Source organism: Pelodiscus sinensis, chromosome 3, assembly GCF_052426305.1.
Source record: "Pelodiscus sinensis isolate ZL-2025 chromosome 3, ASM5242630v1, whole genome shotgun sequence".
Lineage (NCBI taxonomy): Eukaryota > Metazoa > Chordata > Testudines > Trionychidae > Pelodiscus > Pelodiscus sinensis.
This window is the reverse complement of record NC_143054.1, coordinates 182,338,629-182,358,882: the sequence shown is the minus strand read 5'-3', so window position 1 is coordinate 182,358,882 and position 20,254 is coordinate 182,338,629. Positions and strand designations below refer to the sequence as shown.

General features: G+C 41.8%; 1 protein-coding gene across 3 annotated transcripts in view; it reads right to left on the bottom strand.

Annotated features, from left to right (window-relative positions):
- Positions 1 to 20,254, bottom strand: part of PAPOLG (poly(A) polymerase gamma) — a 46,578-nt gene that overhangs the window by 19,844 nt on the left and 6,480 nt on the right. For all 3 annotated transcript variants that reach the window (XM_075925530.2, XM_075925533.2, XM_089777522.1), the window contains exons 6-12: positions 17,560 to 17,613; positions 14,517 to 14,628; positions 10,045 to 10,134; positions 944 to 1,082; positions 678 to 750; positions 478 to 598; positions 120 to 204 (exon numbers count right to left, since the gene is read on the bottom strand). In XM_075925530.2, the coding sequence (XP_075781645.2) occupies positions 120 to 204; positions 478 to 598; positions 678 to 750; positions 944 to 1,082; positions 10,045 to 10,134; positions 14,517 to 14,628; positions 17,560 to 17,613 (674 nt within the window). The remainder of the gene's footprint in view (positions 1 to 119; positions 205 to 477; positions 599 to 677; positions 751 to 943; positions 1,083 to 10,044; positions 10,135 to 14,516; positions 14,629 to 17,559; positions 17,614 to 20,254) is intronic.

The following is a 20,254-nucleotide window of genomic DNA, read 5'->3' as shown; positions in this document are numbered from 1 at the left end:
AATGGCAAATTATAGCACCTAGTCACACCAACCAGGGAAATGAGTGATAGCGCACGCACACAAAATATTCCAGTGGCATTGTAATTCAAAATATTTTGGATGATGGATTTCATACATACTTGTACTTTTGAAAAAAGTTTGGTGGTTCAAGGAGTTTTGGCCAGTCTGATTTTCCTTGAAGAATTTCATCTGTGACAGCAAGACCTGTGTTTTGGGGTTTTTAAATGAAAGAAAAAGTAAGTCTGCTATATTTTTGTAGACCATTAACCTGACTAGGTAAGCACATTAACATTTCTACCCAGCTTTTGCATACCACATCCTTTGATACCTTTATATGAGAAGGAGCTATATGAAAGCTAGGACTGTATGGCTAACATACATTTGTTTTATAAGGGAGAAAAACTGAGAATTTTTGCTTGGCATCTATTTACTTTGGCTTTTTATATATCACGTATGAAAAGGTTTGAAATAACATACCTTGCTTGAACTCCTCTACCATTACTGCTCGTGTTGAAGTAGAAACGTTATATGTAGAGTTCTGCTGTGGATAAGCTGGCGTGATTATGGGCATTAGATGATATCTGTCGGATGGGTTTACCTGTGTCATTAGAATAGTTCCAGTTAATTTATAGTGCATTTAAGCATATATTAAGCAAGAGGATACATCATCTACATACCCTAGGATCCCAGACAGGCAAATTTAGATTGCTATCTTCAGGTTGTTTGAGCAACACAGGATTTGGCCATTCCCTATACAAGAGATGAAAAAATGACTATGGTGTCTAGTTTTATCCATATAAGTAAGCTTTCTTTAAAATTATATAAAATAAAGACAGTTTAGCCCAAATCTAGTCAAGTGTAGAACTAGCTTGACAAGACGGTGCTTTAGTTAACTTTGTTAATATTAGGGTTTTTTGGCACTATGAAAAATGTTTCTACTTACCATTTTGAAAAAATTAAGAAGAATTTGTGAACTAGAGTAGATGCCAATGCATTTGGATAAAGCTGACATGTTCTTGCTACCAGCATTGCCCAGGAAACACCACCAAGAAATCCCAGAACATTTGAATAAATACCACGTCCTAGAATAGATACATTTTAGCATTAGCTTTAATTCTTTCAGTGGGCAGGTATGTTACCTTCCAAACTTGAGAGTTCCAGAAGAGAACTCACAAAAGTGGTTACAATCCAGCCTTTACAGTTCACATGTTCTACTTATTCCTACTTACAAGCTTTAAAAAAAAAAAAAAAAAAAAAAAAAAAAAAAAAAAAAAAAGGATACTTGATTCCAGTTTCTATTTCTCACAGTAAGGGATACTGAAGGCCCAAATGGACTTCCAGTTATGCAGAACCAGAATGCATTTTGGCTCTACTCATTTTGCACAGAGATCTGCACTTTTCTGAGCAGGTAAAGGGGAGCCGTTCAAATTTGTTATGAGCACAATCCCTTCCCGTTCAAAACTTGAGTGAAATCAAATCACATCACATGAATATAGACAAGATATTGAACAAAACGCACATATAAAACAGTTGACAGTGGATTTATAGCTTTAATCAATGAGCATTTTCATCAGTGTTTTCCACAGCGCCTCACTCAGACCCCAACCAGGCCAAGGAAAGAAAGCATTTTTAGACAGATTCAGCAACTATCTTCCTGACTTTACAGGATTCCAATGCCATCCAGGACCTGCTCAAAGCCTACATTGGATCAAAGTTTTGGCAGAGGCCTAGTAAGATTTTTTTCATGAAATGTTGTGAAAGTTTAGCTACTTTTGGATCAGCACTACCTGAGATCCCTCTATCAAGGCATATTGATAAGAGAATTGCAGAAGTTTCTCAAGTTGATATATACAGTCTGATGCACATTACCACCCATGGCCTTTTTTATCCTAATCTTGGCATATTTTAAGACAACCAAGATCACAGGTATCTGATAATCCATTAAAAAAATGAAAACCATATCTTAGAGCCCCTCACATTATTCATCCACAAGGCAAAAATACTTAAGAGTAGCCACTATCACAAAGTAGCAACGTAATTCTAGAATAGCAAGAGTTCTCAAGTAATTATCCATTTGCACATTAGCCAGACTCAAACGGTTTTACTTTTAGAAGTCAGATAAGATTAAGTCTGTTCGTGTCAGTCATCCATCCAACAGGGTTTACTGCTCCCCAAGCTGCAATTTATTTCAATCTGCATAACATCCTGGGGACACACTTATGCTTTTATTTTGGGGGGGGGGGGAAACACACACACACACACACACACACACACACACGTTACTTGCTTATAACCCAAGATCTGAGATGGCTTCTGCATATTGACTTTCATGATGTGCCATCTAATGGAGCTTTTTGGTAATACAGTGGGGAGTTCTCACATGCCCCTACTGATCCCTTCAGAGTTCAGGCATATTCCAAAGATGTGACTATAAAAGGAAGCATGGTGTTTTGGCACCTGCTCAGTTTTTCACATCTAGGACAGAGTGCAGTAATATTACATAATTAGGACTCAGAACAGGGAAAGATGGGTGGAGAGCATGAATATGCAGAATCCCTTGAAAGAACTCCAGTTACTTTCATTCCTTCTTTGAATGCCCTCTGCATATTCCCACTCCTAGGGCAGTTTGGTAAGCAACATTTGAACAAAAAGAATGGAGGGACACAAGGTTCTAATTAAACAGAAATTGAAGCACTGCCCTAACCAACTGAGTAGGTGGATTAAAAGCATTAAAAAACACAACTCATCACTAAAAGCATAAAGTTTAGTGAAAATGTGAATTGAACTTCAAAAATGGCAGCTTTACAATGGGATCAGCTCTAACATAGCCTATGGAGGTAGGAACTGCTCTAGTAGTAAAGACTCACTGTTGGAGAGAAAAAAGATTCCTTATACTCTGTCAAACCAATCTATACAATGTCTACGTGAAGTTTGGGAAGAATCATTAACTCCTCAGTCATGGCTTGATAGTATAACAATGATTTTTTGCATCTAAATAATGCAATCCAGAGACACCATCAGCATAAAGAGGACAACTGATTTTCCCATATTCTACCACCGCAACCTCAGCCAGGCAAGAGCAATTTTCCAAGTCTTGATATATCCTTTTCACCACCTTTAGCAGTAAGTGGGAAGGAATGGAAGGTGTACAGTAAACTGGCCCCCACAGTAGAGACCAAAAGGCACCTATCACTGATTCAAGCCTACTCTTGAAGAAAAATACTGGGATTTTGTATTGAACCAGGTAGCAAAGATATCCATGTCCAGAAAGCCACAAAGGCTGGAAATGTTCCGAGTCTTATATAATCATTCATGCATCTGAGTCATCTCTGCTTGGCTTGCCCCTGAACTGCTTGAGAAGGCATGGACATACTGGGTTGCCAGCAAAGAGGTATCTAGGAAATTAAAAAATAAAGCTGGGAAGAAATGTGGAAAGGAATTTGTAAGGCTAGGGTAGAGACTGAAATATAGAATATTATTACTATAACTATGGCTATGAAACCATTAAGACAACACCCCACAAAACTGGCAACGTAAGTAACAAAAGAGTTAAAAGAACCAGCCAGACAGCAAGCACAGGAACAGAATAAAACACTGGAAACATCTGTAAGAAACATACCCCGGCCCCTAAAAAAGGAGGGAGAAATGCTGTCCCATTATAGATATTAGTGGTCAATAGCAGGCTTCAGGTAGCTACCCAGAGTCTGAATAATGGGGACAGAAATGGAAAAGGGTGCCCTAGCAAAAGACAGAACAGGGTCCACTGCTTTGCAACCACCACCACATGTTAAAAGCCAGGTTCTGATAAACGAAACTGTGACCTAGACTAGTGCTTGTTAGAATGGATCAGGTGCACAGAAGGAAAGAGTAGCAAATACTTTCACTGAACTGGAAAAATCAGATGAAGGGGGAGTGGGGAGAAATGGAACAGTTCACAGAGCACAGTGGACGACAGGAGTTGTGATTTGATCCCTGGGAAATTAATAAAAAAATTCAGAGTACAGATCCAATATTATGTAGGGTTAACGCCCAGAATTAAACCATTAACACATGTAGATGCCCAAAACAGAGTTAACTGCAGAAAAAAATGGCACTCTGCAATCCATTTGGCTTGTACACAAACATACACTGGAGGGAACCAATTCAGGTTCTACAAGAGAGCTTCTCAGTCAGGATAAGAGTCCAGAGTGCAGGTTCCCAGCTGATTTGATCCACAGTATCACACTCCATGTTCAGCTAAAAATACAACTTTCCTTTCTCAATATTTTTTACATATCCGTATATTTTCCTTTTATAGCCTGTCATTTTGCTGAACTTGCTACTGTTGTCTATCTTAAAACATCTGTAGAGTTTTATTTTTGGCTCAGATCTTGCTATCTTCCTAAATTGTTCTTAATCCCCATCCCTCTCCTCACTTCTGTTCTGTAAAAACTTTGTGGTTTTTAGAAAACAAAGATGTCTCCAAACAGTAAAGCAATTGAAAACAGAACAAAAAAGGGAAACAAGGTAAAAGTTTTATATCAATCCAGTAAGTTAAGTATTTCAACCCTTCAGGAATGCAACAGCTGGAATTACTCCCCCTTTAGTGAAGATATTGTTGTCAAGCAACAGAAATGCACACACTGCATGTAACCCTAACTAGTAACCAATATTTGAAACATGGGCACTAAAAAAAACAAAATAAAACCCCACCACTGCTGTATAGAAATAAGCTAGTTGAATATAAAGTAAGGCAAAATTCTGTGTTATTTATTATAACTGATATTTACTTAATGTATTTAAAGTTTTAAATAAGGTAATAACTTGTTCATTTGAATGTTTCAGTTTTATTTGTGTTTGCCTTATTTTGTATATTTATAAATAAAAACAAATTGCACCAGAATTCTAACTGCAAATTATCCTGTAGGTTATGTATGTTGTCCTGTGTTGTGTATTGTGTAATGTGATTACTTTATTATTTTTATTTTGTTTCAACAGGCTAATGTTACCACACTGATTTTAAAAGTGTGCTATCACACTATTGTAATATTATGCTTAAGGTATAACCACAACTTTTTACATTCAAAAAGGTCTCAGTTATAAAACATTTTTGCCTCAACAAATAATGCAATTGCAAAAAAAAAATTATATCTTTTCATAATTAGTCTTGTTTATTTTTTTGGTTTGAATTTATTTAATTCAAAGAAAAAAATGTAAGGATAAACCTCAACCTTAAGGTTAAGATCATAAAATGTAAATTTCTTGTTTGGGTTTTTATAAACTTGTTTTCATTTTTAAAATACATTTGTAAGAAGGACATAAAAATGTTTTAAAATAACCATTTATGCATAAAACTAACCAAAAAGTTTCAACAGGTTTCCACTCCTTCGGCTGCCAAAAGCAACAAAGCATCATGAAAGTTTCATACCTTCAGAGTATTTGCATAAACCTATATTTTAAATATATACTTGGTTTCATTTTATATATTTTTATTTTGTGATGGTAAGTTAAAGGGAGACAGAAGCTGTTAAAATTTGTGCTTAAATAGTTAAAGGTGAAATTGGAATCAACCAAATTAACAGTAATAAAAGCTTGGGTAAACATTGTGTTGAACACTTTTAGCAAGAGTTAGTAACAGGGGAATACAATACACCTAAAAATGTGAGGATCTATTTTAACATTTAATATAAAATAGTAATGCACCTCAAGTAAATGAATATATACACAATTGCAGAGATAAGAATGTTATAAAAAACTTCTTGGTTTTTACAATGTAATAGGAACCAAGTTAATCTATTAAATTTGGGTTACTAAAAAACCAGAGTAACGTAAAAAACAAAAGCCACCACACATTAGGTTATCTTAAACTATGTAAGATTGAATTCCACAGACCTAAGACACTGAAAGATATCACAACACACCAGAAGAGCTCAGTATATACAGTAAAGGAACCCAAGCACCAAGTAAAAGAACAAGTGATTTATATATTAGAGACTGGTCCAATACATCTCAATCTGACAATGTAATTGTCCCTTTATTGTAATCAGCTAGAAATTACTCTGCATTAATTTAAACTTGACTTCTGTTTAAGATCAGCTGTATTTGTGTTTTATTAATTTAGTAGAAGACTTACCTGGTCTTGCTTGAGTCTAATTTTTTTGTTTTTCTACAGTTAAGTCATTTCTCGGATTGTATGAAAGTTTTCCCTAATGGTACCTGTCAAGTCAGCAATGGAGCCCTTGGAGTGGTGCTGTTGTGGGTGGGTGAAAACTACATGCAATTTCTGACCCACCACTTGCTCTGTTCCTTCTGGCCAGAGTACTCTGATGAAGGGGAGGCAGGTGCAATTTGGAATGGACACAAGCAATACCTCAAAGAACAGTTACAAGAGGTCAGTGACCATTTTTCCCCTTAAGTTCTTGCTCATGTCTATTCCAGTAGGTGACTCCCAAGCAGTTTCCTTGGGAGGGAAGGGTCAGTGTTCACTTGGCTGCTGATTGCAAAATGCCAAATGCCATGTTGTCCCTGGCTTACTGGGTGATGGCCTAGTGGGATGGGACATTATGAATTGAAGGCCACGTTGTTGCTTTGCAGAGGTTTTGGACATGGACATGAGTGAGGAAGGCCACAGATGATGGCCGAGCCCTTGTGGAATCTGCTGTCAGTGGTGGAGGTGACACATTTGTTAAGTCATAGCCCATCCAGATGCAGGATATAATCCATGATGAAATGTGCTGTGAAGAGACAGAGTCCTCTCAGCAATGGCAATACAGAATTGTGATGATTTGTGAAATGGCTGTGCCTTCAATGTAGGATGCTGGGCACACCTAACATCTAGGGAATGAAGCATGTGTTGTCTGTTAGTAGTGTGGGGTTTAGGGAAGAATACTGGCTGAAGTATGTCCTGATTCAAATGAAACAGACACCCTTAGTCAGGAATGCAGGAGGACGCAGTGGGACCGTTGTCTCTGCAAACAATGGTATATGGAGGATTCAGACAGAAGTGCTCTTAGCTCAGCGACCCTTCTAGTTGATGTTACAGCTACTAGGAAAACAGTGATAAATAAAAAAGGAGAGAGAGGGCAGGTGGCCATAGATTCAAACCCAGGGGCCCATGAGCTTGGTCAGAACTAAGTTGAGGTCCAATTAGGGAACCATTTGTTGCATAGGCAGGCCATTGTGGGGCGGACGGGGGGGAGAAAGTCAGCCACTGATTTTCCCCCCTCCCCAAGGCCAAGTGGAAGGCATAGATAATCATAGCCAGATGTATCCTTATAGTCTATGTTGCTAGACTCTGTCCTTGGATGCTGACATCTCCCTTTTGCTGCTGTAACAACTCTTGTTTTTTGCTGAAAGTCCACTTGAGGAGAGGGATCCTCCTTCAGAAAGTGTACCAGGCCCTGAAGTGGGAAAGTGTTCTGAACGTCTGTTCCAAATGTTGAGGATCAGATTAGCTCTACAGACCTGACATCGATCCCTTGATCTGGCTTTTGAGCATGGACAGGGAAACTAGGCATCAGCCAGAATGCCCAAGGTAGTATAGGGCAATCTGACCACTTGATTCAATCTAGCATTCTCTTACAAAATGAACAGGACGTCACACTCAAACGGAGCATGGAAACAGCATTGTAAAGACAACTAATAGCTTGCTCCTGAATATCATAGTGAAATTATGCAGCTAAAGTTATGAACATAAGCTAGATTTGAAGTGCATTTACTAGGTAAGTCAGTTTCTTAATGATAAAGGAAAAGCGGATGCCTCTAGTCAGGTATTGTCACAGTTGACGGGCAATCACCTGTCAAGTGGTATTAATATGGAAGATCAACCTGCATGTTAGCAGACAGCATGGAACCTCTTTCACCAGACTTGTTGTCTCCTCTCTCAGTGGAAATGAACTTTAAGTACAAGCCTTAGGAAAATGCATTTTAAAGGATGACTCAACTGTTTAAGAAAAAAAAGGGGGGGCCCCAAACACCCCATGTTGTCTTTCTCTAACCATCTCGCTTTCACCTAAGAGGAAAGAAGCAGGCTTTGGATTCTGGGAACAGGTTCTGGCCAGAATTCAGTCAATGTTACTGGAAACACATGGTAAAGGATGTCACCTCGAACCGAAATCTAGATTAAGTTTTAGTACTAGGAATCATTTTAACTTTAAGTGAATACAATTTAAACATCTTTGTTTTGAAATAAGTTTCATTTTTTAAATCAGTGTTGTTAGCTATGCAGGTAACTCCATTTAAAGTAGAAAACTGCTTAATGGGTCAATGAACTTAATATTTGGACTGTCTAGGAGAGAGCTGGACAGTGTAGAACATGTGTTTGGGGAAAAGCTTTGGGACCATGAGAGTGTGGGGTCACTCTGAAAGTGTTAACCAATGCTGGAGGAAGACAGAGTGACTGATGTGTGGGTAACACACTAATACACAGAGCTCCTCAGGATATTACCTGCATGCTAGAAGTCTGAGAGGCCAAGGTAGTAGCTACAGCAGCAAAGCATTATGATGTACCCAAGTTAGCAGGGCAGCGGTGACAGTCCCCCAGCGTATTGCCTCCCACAACGTCAGAGGGTCTCAAGTATTTTGGAACCAAATTTGACATCTTAAGCTACCGAAGAGACTTAGCTGATTTGGAACTGGAGCATGATGTGGATGCCAACACCTTTACCACAGTAGTCTTCTTGGATTCAGAAGTACTCAGCCTATCCTGGCCTCCTTTCCTTTAGATCTCTTCAACATCTACAATTCCAGAGGGATGGCAGCCAAAGCCTCTGCAGTAAGAGGACTTAGAGTCTAACTAGTCTCTTTCCAGCCTGGAGGAGAAACAGTCTATAGTGCAAGGTGAAGAGAAGTTCCTTTCCCAAAGCATTTAAGATGTCTTGTATGGGTCTGCAAAGCCAGGCTTCTTGATCTTCAGATCTGCCATGGACACCTTTTGACACCAAGTCTGGCTGAATACCTGAACTATCCTAAATTTTAACTCATCAGTTAATATTGTCAGATAATCTTAAAAAAACCCATCAAGGCACTTAAATATGAATCCAAGAGATCCAGAAGTCCACATCATCTGCTTGCTGAAGTTGGATGGTGACAGAGGTAGCCTCTGAATCTACTCAAAGGCTACGTCTACATTGCAGGCTTCTTGCGCAAGAGTTCTTGTGCAAAAGGTCTTCCACAAGAGCACATCCACACTGCCATGTGCTTTTGCACAAGAGCGTCCATGGCAGTGTGGATGCTCTCTTGCGCAAGAAAGCTCCGATGGCCATTTTAGCCATAGTGGTTTCTTGCGCAAGAAAATCTTGTTGCCTGTCTACACTGTCTTCTTGTGGAAGAGCTCTTGCTCAAGAGGGCTTATTCCTCATGGGGAAAGAATAACTCTTCTGGAAGAAGCCCTGTTTTCCGACGTTGTACTTTAAATTTACTTGCGCAATAACTCATGTGCAGTGTAGACACCCGGCAAGTTTTCATGCAAGAATAGCTGTTCTTGCACAAAAAGCCTGCAGTGTAGCTGTAGCCAAACAGTGGGATCAGAGATAGGACAAGTTTAGGAGCACTAACCAGAAGATTCCATAGTGCCAACCAGTGCAGTTTGGACAAAGTGAAAATATGAAGCTGACACTCAAAGAAGAATGCTATTTAAGTTTTGATAATTCATTGTGCAAATAGACATGAAAAAGTAGAGGGCTATGTGAAGAGGTGATGTTTGGCAGGTCTCATTACACACACACACACACACACACCCACACCCACACACCCACACACAATTTAAGCTACTTTGAACCCCAGAGAGACAGTCGCCTCTCCTAAATAGTGTAGTCATGCATAGAAGGTCTGTTTAATTCACAGTATGGCTGAATAAAATTTTGTTTTGAAATAAAAGAATAGTTCTTATTCAGGATCACATATATGGCTAGTTTGGCATTTTAAAAAGATTCCTGAGTTATACCATGTGATACACATTCCTCGAGATTAGATATGTTACTCTCGGCCTTGAACTATCTAAACTTTTCATGAACTTTTTAAGACCAATTAAACTTTGGGTAGAGATCAAGAATGACTGTTACTCACGTTTTGCCCACAATTTAATTGCTCTAAGAGTTAGCCTGAAGTTCTCCTTGTGTGGAACTAAATGCAGAATTTCATCAGTAACTCTGCAACCTGCAAGGGAGATTTAAATGGCAAATTTAAACTCAGACTTTACTAATTAACCACTGTTTTGTCTATGTGAAAGAGTTTCTAAAGTCAGCATTGAATAATATACATGAAATTATTTTAGATATGATTGCAGGCTACTAACATGTCCTCTGGTATGCATTCACATATCTTGAGAGCATCACAGGCTTTTAGATTTTAGACCACAGTTACAATCAAACAAGTGAAAGGCCATTTGGCATGAAGTCCAGGGGAGGAGAGGGGGAAGGAGGAGGATCCACAACACGAGTTAGTCAATTTTAAAAGCCCCACAGTTAGAACTCAGGATTGCTGCTCAAAGAGGTTAAGCTTGACGTATCCTTTGTTTGAAGTACTTCATAGCAAGAGTTTACTTTCATGGGCATTACTTCATGTGAAGTACTTTAGCTATTTATATACAGCAGCACTGGAATACAGCTTCTCCTGAAGTGAAAGAGGTAACAAATTGACATAAGTACAGCAAAACAAGGAGCAGGAAAATATTAGATATGGTCAGACATTTGCCCTACTCACTAAGGAGTCCAATATCCAAAACTTACAATCTTAATCTATCCAGTTTCTTTCCATTACTGTGGTATCTAAACATCTCAGATCTCATCCAATAAAGTGTACAGAATAATATTATGGACTACGGGCTATAATGGCAAGGACAAAGGAGGGTCAGGGCACAACAGGGAGGCAAGATCAAATCAGTATCTTAGATGCCTATACAGGCAGTCCCCAACTTACGTGGATCCGACTTATGTCGGATACGCACTTACGAATGGGGCTTTTCTCGCCCCAGAGCTCGTGAGCGGCAGGACCGCCCAGAGCGCAGCGGTCCTGCCACCTCGTCCTCTGGGGTGAGAAAAGCTGCTCCGGGTCTCCCTGGTGTGCTGGGGGGGGGGGGGGGGGACTCCCCAGCACAGCAGGGAGACCCAAGCAAAGGCGGGACCCAGGCGGCGGGACCCCGCTGCCCGTGCGCCTTTGCTCCTTTCGCCCGGAGCAAAGGCGCATGGGCGGCGGGGTCCCCCGCCTCTGCTCGGGTCTCCCTGCTGTGCTGGGGGGGAGAGGGCGTGGGCAGCTAGTGCGCCCCCCCCCCCCCACCAGCAGACCAGGCTTTTGTTGCGGGACGCCTGGGGTAGAGCAGCTGGGGTGCTGCCGGTTGGTCCTGCGGGGACCTACCCGGCAGTGCCCCTGCTGTTCTGTCCCAGGAGTCCAGATTCAGCTGCTGTTGAAACTGATCAGCGGCTGATTCCAGGAAGCCAGGGGCAGAGCAACTCTGCCTAGGGCCTCCTGTAGTCAACCTCTGATCAGTTTCAGCAGCGGCTGAATCTGGAGCCAGTTCCGACTTATGTACAAATTCAACTTAAGAACAAACCTATAGTCCCTATCTTGTATATAACCCGGGGACTGCCTGTACACAAATGCGAGAAGTATGGGTAATAAGCAGGAAGAACTGGAATTGCTAACAAATATATACAACTATGATATCATTGGTATTACAGAAACCTGGTGAGATGGGACGCATGATTGGAATGTTGGTATGGAAGGGTACGGCTTGCTCAGGAAGGACAGACAGGGAAAAAAGGGAGGAGGGGTTGTCTTGTATATTAAAAATGTACACACTTGGACTGAAGGAGATGAATGTAGGAGATAGCTGCGTAGAGAGTCCCTGGGTTAAGCTAAAAGGGGTAAAATGAGGGTGATGTCATGCTAGGAGTCTACTACAGGCCACCTAGCCAGGTGGAAGAGGCCTTTTTTAAACAATTAACAAAACTATCCAAAGCCCAAGATTTGGTGGTGATGGGGGACTTCAACTATCCAGACATATGTTGGGAAACTAACACAGCGGGGAACAGGCTATCCAATAAGTTTCTGGACTGCATTGGAGACAACTTTGTTTCAGAAGGTTGAAAAAGCTACCAGAGGAGAAGCTGTTCTGGATTTGGTTTTAACAAATAGGGAGGAACTAGTTGAGAACTTGAAAGTGGAAGACAGTATGGGGGACAATGATCATGAAATAATAGAGTTCATGATCTTAAGGAAAGGTAGAAGGGAGACCAGCACAATTGAGGTAATGGATTTCAGGAAGGCAGATTTTGATAAGCTCAGAGAACTTGTAGGTAAGGTCCCATGGGAAGCAAGACTGAAGGGAAAAACAACTGAGGAGAGTTGGAAGTATTTCAAAGGGACGTTGTTAAGGGCCCAAAAGCAAACAATACCGCTGTGTAGGAAAGATAGAAAATATGGCAAAAGACCAGCTTGGCTTAACAAGGAGATCTTGCATGATCTCAAAATAAAAAAGGAGTCATAAAAAATGGAAACTAGGACAAATAACAAAAGATGAATATAGGCAAGCAACACGGGAATGCAGGGGCAAGATTAGAAAGGCAAAGGCACAAAATGAGATCAAACTAGCTACAGGCATAAAGGGAAACAAGAAGACCTTTTATAAATACATTAAAAGCAAGAGGAAGACCAAGGACAGGGTAGGACCACTGCTCAGTGAGGAGGGAGAAGCAGTAACAGGAAACTTTGAAGTGGCAGAGATGCTCAATGACTTCTTTGTTTCGGTCTTCACCGAGAAGTCTGGAGGTGTGCCTAACGTAGTGAATACAAGCAGAGAGAGGGTAAGTTTAGAAGATAGGATACACAAAGAACAAGTTAAAAATCACTTAGGAAAGTTAGATGTCAGCAAGTCACCAGGTCCTGATGAAATGCATCCCAGGATACTCAAGGAGCTGATAGAGGAGGTATCTGAGCCTTTAGCTATGATCTTTGAAAAATCATGGAAGACAGGGGAAGATTCCAGAAGACTGGAAAAGGGCAAATATTGTGCCCATCTATAAAAAGGGGAATAAGAACAACCCAGGAAACTACAGACCGGTCAGTTTAACGTCTGTCCCAGGGAAGATAATGGAGCAGGTAATTAAGGAAGTCATATGCAAACACTTGGAAGGTAATAAAGTGATAGGGAATAGCCAGCATGGGTTTGTGAAGAACAAGTCATGCCAAACTAATCTGATAGCTTTCTTTGATAGGATAACGAGCCTTGTGGATAAGGGAGAAGCGGTGGATGTCATATGCCTAGACTTTAGTAAGGCATTTGATACGGTCTCGCATGATATTCTTATTGATAAACTAGGCAAATATAACTTAGATAGGGCTACGATAAGGTGGGTGCATAATTGGCTGGATAACCGTAGTCAGAGAGTTGTTGTTAACGGTGCTAAATCCTGCTGGAAAGGGATAACAAGTGGAGTTCCGCAAGGGTCTGTTTTGGGACCCGTACTGTTCAATATCTTCATCAAGATATTGATGTAGATATTGGGATAGAGAGTACGCTTATTAAGTTTGCAGATGATACCAAACTGGGTGGGGTTGCAACTTCTTTGGAGGATAGGGACACAATTAAAAATGACCTTAGCAAGTTAGAGAAATGGTCAGAGGTAAACAGGATGAGGTTTAATAAAGAGAAATGCAAAGTGCTCCACTTAGGAAGGAACAATCAGTTCCATACATACAAGATGGGAAGTGACTGTCTAGGAAGGAGCATGGCGGAAAGGGATCTAGGGGTCATAGTGGACCACAAGTTGAATATGAGTCAACAGTGTGATGCTGTTGCAAAAAAAGCAAATATGATTCTAGGTTGTATCAACAGGTGTGTTGTAAGCAAAACTCGTGAAGTCATTCTGCCGCTCTGTTCTGCACTAGTTAGGCCTCAGCTGGAGTACTGTGTCCAGTTCTGGGCACCACATTTCAAGAAAGATGTGGAGAAATTGGAAAGGGTACAGAGAAGAGCGACAAGAATGATTAATGGTTTAGAGAACATTACCTATGAAGCCAGGCTTCATGAACTGGGCTTGTTTAGTTTGGAAAAAAGAAGATTAAGGGGGGACATGATAGCCGTTTTCAAATATCTAAAAGGGTGTCACAAGGAGGAAGGAGAAAATTTGTTCCTCTTGGTTTCTGAGGACAGGACAAAGAGTAATGGGCTTAAAGTGCAGCAAGGGAGGTTTAGATTGAACATTAGGAAAAAATTCCTAACTGTCAGGGTGGTCAAATATTGGAATAAATTGCCAAGGGAGGTGGTGGAATCTCCTTCTCTGGAGATATTTAAGAACAGGTTAGATAGACATCTGTCAGGGATGGTGTAGACGGAGCTTGGTCCTGCCTTGAGGGTGGGGGGGCTGGACTCGATGACCTCTCGAGGTCCCTTCAAGTCCTATGATATGTAATAAGAGTAATTGTCTTTTTTGTACAAACTGCTTATTCCAAGTTTGTAAGACATGGTTGAATTAGAAATAGCTATTATTCACGTGGGATAAGAAAATGGTCTATCAGCTTTAAGATTAAATGGGAATTACCATTTAAGCTTCGTATACACCTTATATCCAAGCTTCTTAGACGTGAATCATCTCGAAGATCCAACTTATCAGAAATAGTCTGTACAGCCAGCCTTGCAAACACAAGATCAATCTTGGGGAGAAAAAATGTAATACACGTTATACATCACAACTAGTGAGAAGTAGAAGCTAAACAGTTTTAAATTCTCCTCAGTGAATGCTACAATGGAGCTCTCCAGATTTGCCCATCACCAGATTATTAGGATTTAGGGAATTAGACATGTCAAGAAAAACAGGACATACAGGAGCTACCAAAAAGTATATTTCATAGGGAAAACATATATGCATAATTTTGAAGTCATTTTTCTTTTGACAGGAAAAGCCACTCTTCCTATCCTGCTTCCCCCAAAAGTTTCAAAACAGAAATTTAAAAATATTTCAGGTAGAGATTTCTCTCAACAAATCAACATTTTGTTGAAGACAACCACCTCTTTCTTTAAAGAATTTGACTAGTTCAGCTATACCTTACTAAAGGCTGGGTAATTCTTTCTTCGTTAATGATTCTTGTGATATTATGCTAGGTTTGTTATACATTTTTGTAGAATATACCTCTTTTAAGGAACATCATTGTTTTTAACTATACAGGCAGTCCCCGGGTTACGTACAAGATAGGGACTGTAGGTTTGTTCTTAAGTTGAATCTGTATGTAAGTCAGAACTGGCGGTCAGTTTCAACCGCGGCTGAATCTGGACGCCAGTTCTGACTTACATACAGATTCAACTTAAGAACCCTAAGTCAGCTGCTGCTGAAACTGATCAGCAGCTGATTCCAGGAAGCTCAGGGCAGAGCAACTCTGCCTCGGGCTTCCTGTAGTCAGCGCTGGTCAGTTTCAGCAATGGCTGACTTGGGGACGTCTGGGGCAGAGCAGCTGGGGTGCTGCTGGGTTGCTCCAGTAGCACCGCTCCTCGGCGCTACTGGACCAACCCAGCAGCACCCCAGCTGCTCTGCCCCAGGAGTCCTGATTCAGCCACTGCTGAAACTGACCAGCAGCGGCTGAATCAGGTCGTCTGGGGCAGAGCAGTTGGGGTGCTGCCGGGTTGGTCCAGTAGTGCCCAGAGCGGCGCTGCAGGACCAACCGGCAGCGCCCCAGCTGCTCTGCCCCAGGGTCCACAACAAAAGCCTGGTCTGCTGGGGGGGGGGGCACACTAGCTGCACCCCCTCCAGCAGACCAGGGACACAGGGAGCAAAGCGGCAGCGGGGGGATGCCTCGCCTCTGAGGCTTTGCTCTGGCCAGACCACTTTGCTCTGGCCAGACCGCTTTGCTCCCGGTGCCCCTCGTTTGCTGGAGACGGTCCCCAGCAGACCAGAGGCACCGGGAGCAAACCCGCAGCTGAGGCGGGGTCCCCGCGCTTCTGAGGCTTTGCCAGAGCAAAGCCTCAGAAGTGCAGGAACCCGCCCCTGCTGCGGGTTTGCTCCCGATGCCCTTGGTCTGCTGGAGACGGTCCCCAGCAGACCAGGGGCACCGGGAGCAGCTTTTCTTGCCCCGGAGCTCGAGGTGGCTGACCGCTGTCTGTGAGCTCCGGGGCGAGAAAGCCCCGTTCGTAAGTGCGGATCCGACATAAGTCGGATCCGCGTAAGTCGGGGACTGCCTGTACAGTAGTCAGACTTATAGTTCATATTTTGTGGGAAAGATTCAGGACCTGATTCTTCAGTCTGTTAGAGCTTCTTTGAGTCACCAAAACATCACGTTCTCCCTACATCTGGGAATCCTTGAGTGATTTAGAATCACATTAGTAACTCTATGCCAGCCCACTCATTGTGACCCATCATATGGAGCATAGTTAGGGTACACATGGGCCTAATCCCTGCATGCAGAACAGCTAGCATAAGATACCCAATATAGCTCAATTTACCTTTCTAGTGTAGACATACAATTTAAGATTGTAGGCATGCTTTAAGATAGAAGTTCAGCATAACACAATCTGGAGAAAGGCATGGCCCACTTGTGAACCCAACTAACTTTGTAGTCATTTAAGGATCTGTCTACATGACCATTTAGTTTGTGGAAAGCTGGCGTGTGATCTAGCTTACACTAGACTAACTGTTCAAGTACTTTACTGACATACATTAACAGTCTGTTAACACACCTTGATCTAGTTCTCTTTGAAACAAGACTGTTTATGCTCACCAACAGGGTGCACTCAAGCAAGACGACGGAAGCAAACGAGTGTGGGTTGAATTCACCCCCCACCTTGCCACAAACTACATTTGTGGCAATAGATAAAAGCCCTTCAGCTATGTCTGTTTCCACACACTTACATATTTGCAACTGGCCTGTGCTTGGGCCCAAGCTCAGAAGCCTACACAGCAGCACAACAGCCTTGCAGCAAGAATCTGCTGACTTAGGCCAGCTTTAGGTTTTTATTTGCTGTGTTAGACATCCCAGAGAGGCTTGACTGAAATGTAGCATGGATCAAAGTGCTGCGCTACAACTCCCCCGTGTGGATGCTGCTGGAATGACCTAAGAGGCACCTACTCACAGTAACATAACAGTCAGAACCCAAGCTAGGTTCCTTTTCGTTCATGCTAGCCGTGTCCACATGTGGCAGTTACAGTGCAGAGCTTTGGAGCATGCTGCAATCCTCCCCCTTCTCCCATAATCTGGGCTGCAAGCATAGGCATGTGCAGGGGGTGTGCTGAGGCACATCCTAACGTCTCAAAAAAAAAAAAAGTGGCTTTGTGTTTTAATTTAATCCCATGATATGCTCTTAGTTTTAAAGTATGGATTGTTGTATTATGCAATAAGCGCCGAATATAGAAATGTATAGAAAGCTTGCATTCACCTGCAGCATGTCCTTTATGATTGAGTATTCAATAAATGTTCACCAATAAAAAAAGTTCCCTGGGTGCACACCCTAATGAAATGTGCTGCGCACACCTATGGCTACAGGGCTGTACACCCTTGTGCCAGTGAGACCAGAACTAGTGTTATATTATTCAAATTCCAGAGGAAAACACAAAACCAGATCTGCATTTTAACTAGTCACTAAACTTTAATTCTTACCTCAATACCATCAAATTCAAACTTGATAACCGGTACATATGCATCTTCTATTGCCTATAAAGCAGGAAGGGAAAAACCTAGCAGTCTTTAATTTTTTAAAAGCAAGTCTTCTATTCCATCTCCTGACCTCCTGTTACCCCCTGGGTTTGAGGCCAGAAAGAGTATTTTACAGTATTTGAGAGACAGACCCCCCCCCCCACCACACACACACCCCTCCCTCCCCTATTTCTCTTGGAAAAGTGGAAAGTACACTATTTTATTATATTTGTTCATTGTAACCAGTAAGATTGCATTTGGCAGCAGTTGTTAAAGTTGAGAACAGCTTTGACTCAACTCTTTTGGTGCTCTAAAATTTGCATGATTACTTGGATTGCCTTGAAATTTATGTGACATGAGAGCATAAAAATGGCCATACTATGGCAGTGGTCCATTTAGCCCAGTATCCAGTCTTTTGACTATATCAAGCAATCAAAAAGAAATGAACAGAACTAGACAAAGTGATCTATCTTGTCATCCAGATCTGGGTGTCCTAAACCTCCAGTTGGTCATAATATTTCTCAGGAAAGTTAGCTCTCTAGAGAGGCACATGCCTAATGCTCAGATACCAACTATTCACCTCTGAATATGTGCAGAAAGCAAACACAAGACCTGAGCAACAGCCAGCACAGTAACTTCTCATCTGGCTGTTAACCAAAAAATAAATGAGCACAAAAGTGTAAACATGTTGCTAAAAATATGCATCTGTCAAAGGACTTATTTTAGGAAAATGTTTTCTGACTGTATTAGAAGATTCAAGAGCCACTCAGTCTTTGAAAAGAAAATAATATTGCACATGGAAATGCTTTCTGGGAGGGGAGGAAGATATGGGATATAGGGGAGAAGGGTTGGGATTCAAGGGTGAGGAGCAGGTGTAAGGGAAGTGGCAAGGTACGGCTCTAAGGATATCTACAGGAAGGATAGGAGCAGGGTGCTTGTCAGTTCCATAGTCTTTCCCATATGTGCGCCAGGATTAGGAGACACTGGCCTCATGTGAGGGTCTAAATCTCTCCTCTTGCCCTTGTGTCCGACTTTGCCCCTCGTTTCAGACCGAAGGTGAAAAGTAGGCTTACCACATCTCCAGCCTCTCCTACTCCCTCCCCCATGCTGTCATCCAAGAAAGCCACATCCCTCTGGATGGGGAGCTGAGAATAAGCACACTGAACATGCACCAAGAACACTGCCGAGAATGGGATGAGCTGAGAACCAACAGGCTTCATGACTATCGAACGTGAGAGGGAGGGGAAAGAATCCCCACTTGAATTTAATGAAGCAGTTCGCACAGCTGAGCTATTTTAGGCTGTATTATATGTTGCAGGGAATAGTGTGAAAGACTGGCACCTCTCTCTCCTCTTCCCATGCTTTAGTTTACTGTAACAGTTACAATTAGTTCAAGAGGCAAAAGTCTGTGGCAGATTTAAAGGCACCAGTCCTGCTGATGTTCCCTGTGGGCATCAGTATAGAGCAACGTGAGTTTAAATAAAAAGTTACAAAAAACGACATTAAGGTTTCAATGATCCCTTAAAATCAAGTACTCAAAATTTAGGGACTGCCAAAATTAAGGTTGCTTGCCCAACCTTAACATAGCCCTCGTATGCCTATAAAGGGCTTGACAAACCATAGCAAAATCTACTCGCCAGCACCGCACTGCACATGTGCGCACCACCGGTGAACGGGGATGACCAGCTGAAAATCTACTCGCCACAGGCGGGTACATACACTGATTTGTCGAGTCCTTAGAATACTGTTTTAAGTAGTTTTTTTTCCTGCAGGACCCTTGGCTCACTCACAGCACAAGATGGACATGCTTGGAGTATAAAGCAGGGATGTACATTAGAAGAGAATCCGTTCCTATAGGACCTCTGCCTTATGTTGCAGAAGCTGGAAAACATGTAGCGAATGAGGCATGGAGATAATGTTCCCTTGGGCAGCCATCCAGGAGAGATTCAAATGGTGACCAGCAAGTTAGCTGAGAACCTACAGTCTGCAGCATGTGTTTCTACTGGTGATGCACATAAAATTTATTTTGCACATGGATCATTGGATTCTAGCCCTCTGTTGCACAGTTCCTATGTAATCCAGGCAAGTCACTTGATCCAAAGCTTGAGTGTGTTACTCCATCTGGATGCCCAACTTCAGCCCCTGGGCCTGATTTTGCAGAAGTGTTCAGCATTCAACTGCAAGTGAAGTCAATGGGAACTGTGATTTGAACATGTCAAATGCAGTATAATGCTAAACATCTTGGACATGCTTTTTCAGGGACCAGGATCTTTCAAACGGGGCACACAAAATTAGTGGAAACTAACCTGAATCTCTCGGATCGCCATCCATAAAACCGGGATAATACAACTTCCCTCACCTCAGAAGTTTTGTAAAGAATAATATTTGTGAAATTTGGGTATTATAGTGATAAGCACCATGGGGAAGCTAAGTCTATAACCAGAGCAAGGTTTTAATATCATGCAGCAAGAGACATGGGGTCATATTTTCAACATGAGAAAATAACGAATGGCTGCTCATTATTTGAGCTTCAGCAAACACGTACAACTGAAAAAAAACTCATACTATGTGATTATCTAATTAACCAATCTTCTAATGCACATGCACAAAGGGAGTGATTAAAGTGTCACAGGCAATTTTGATTGTTATTTCTTAAGAA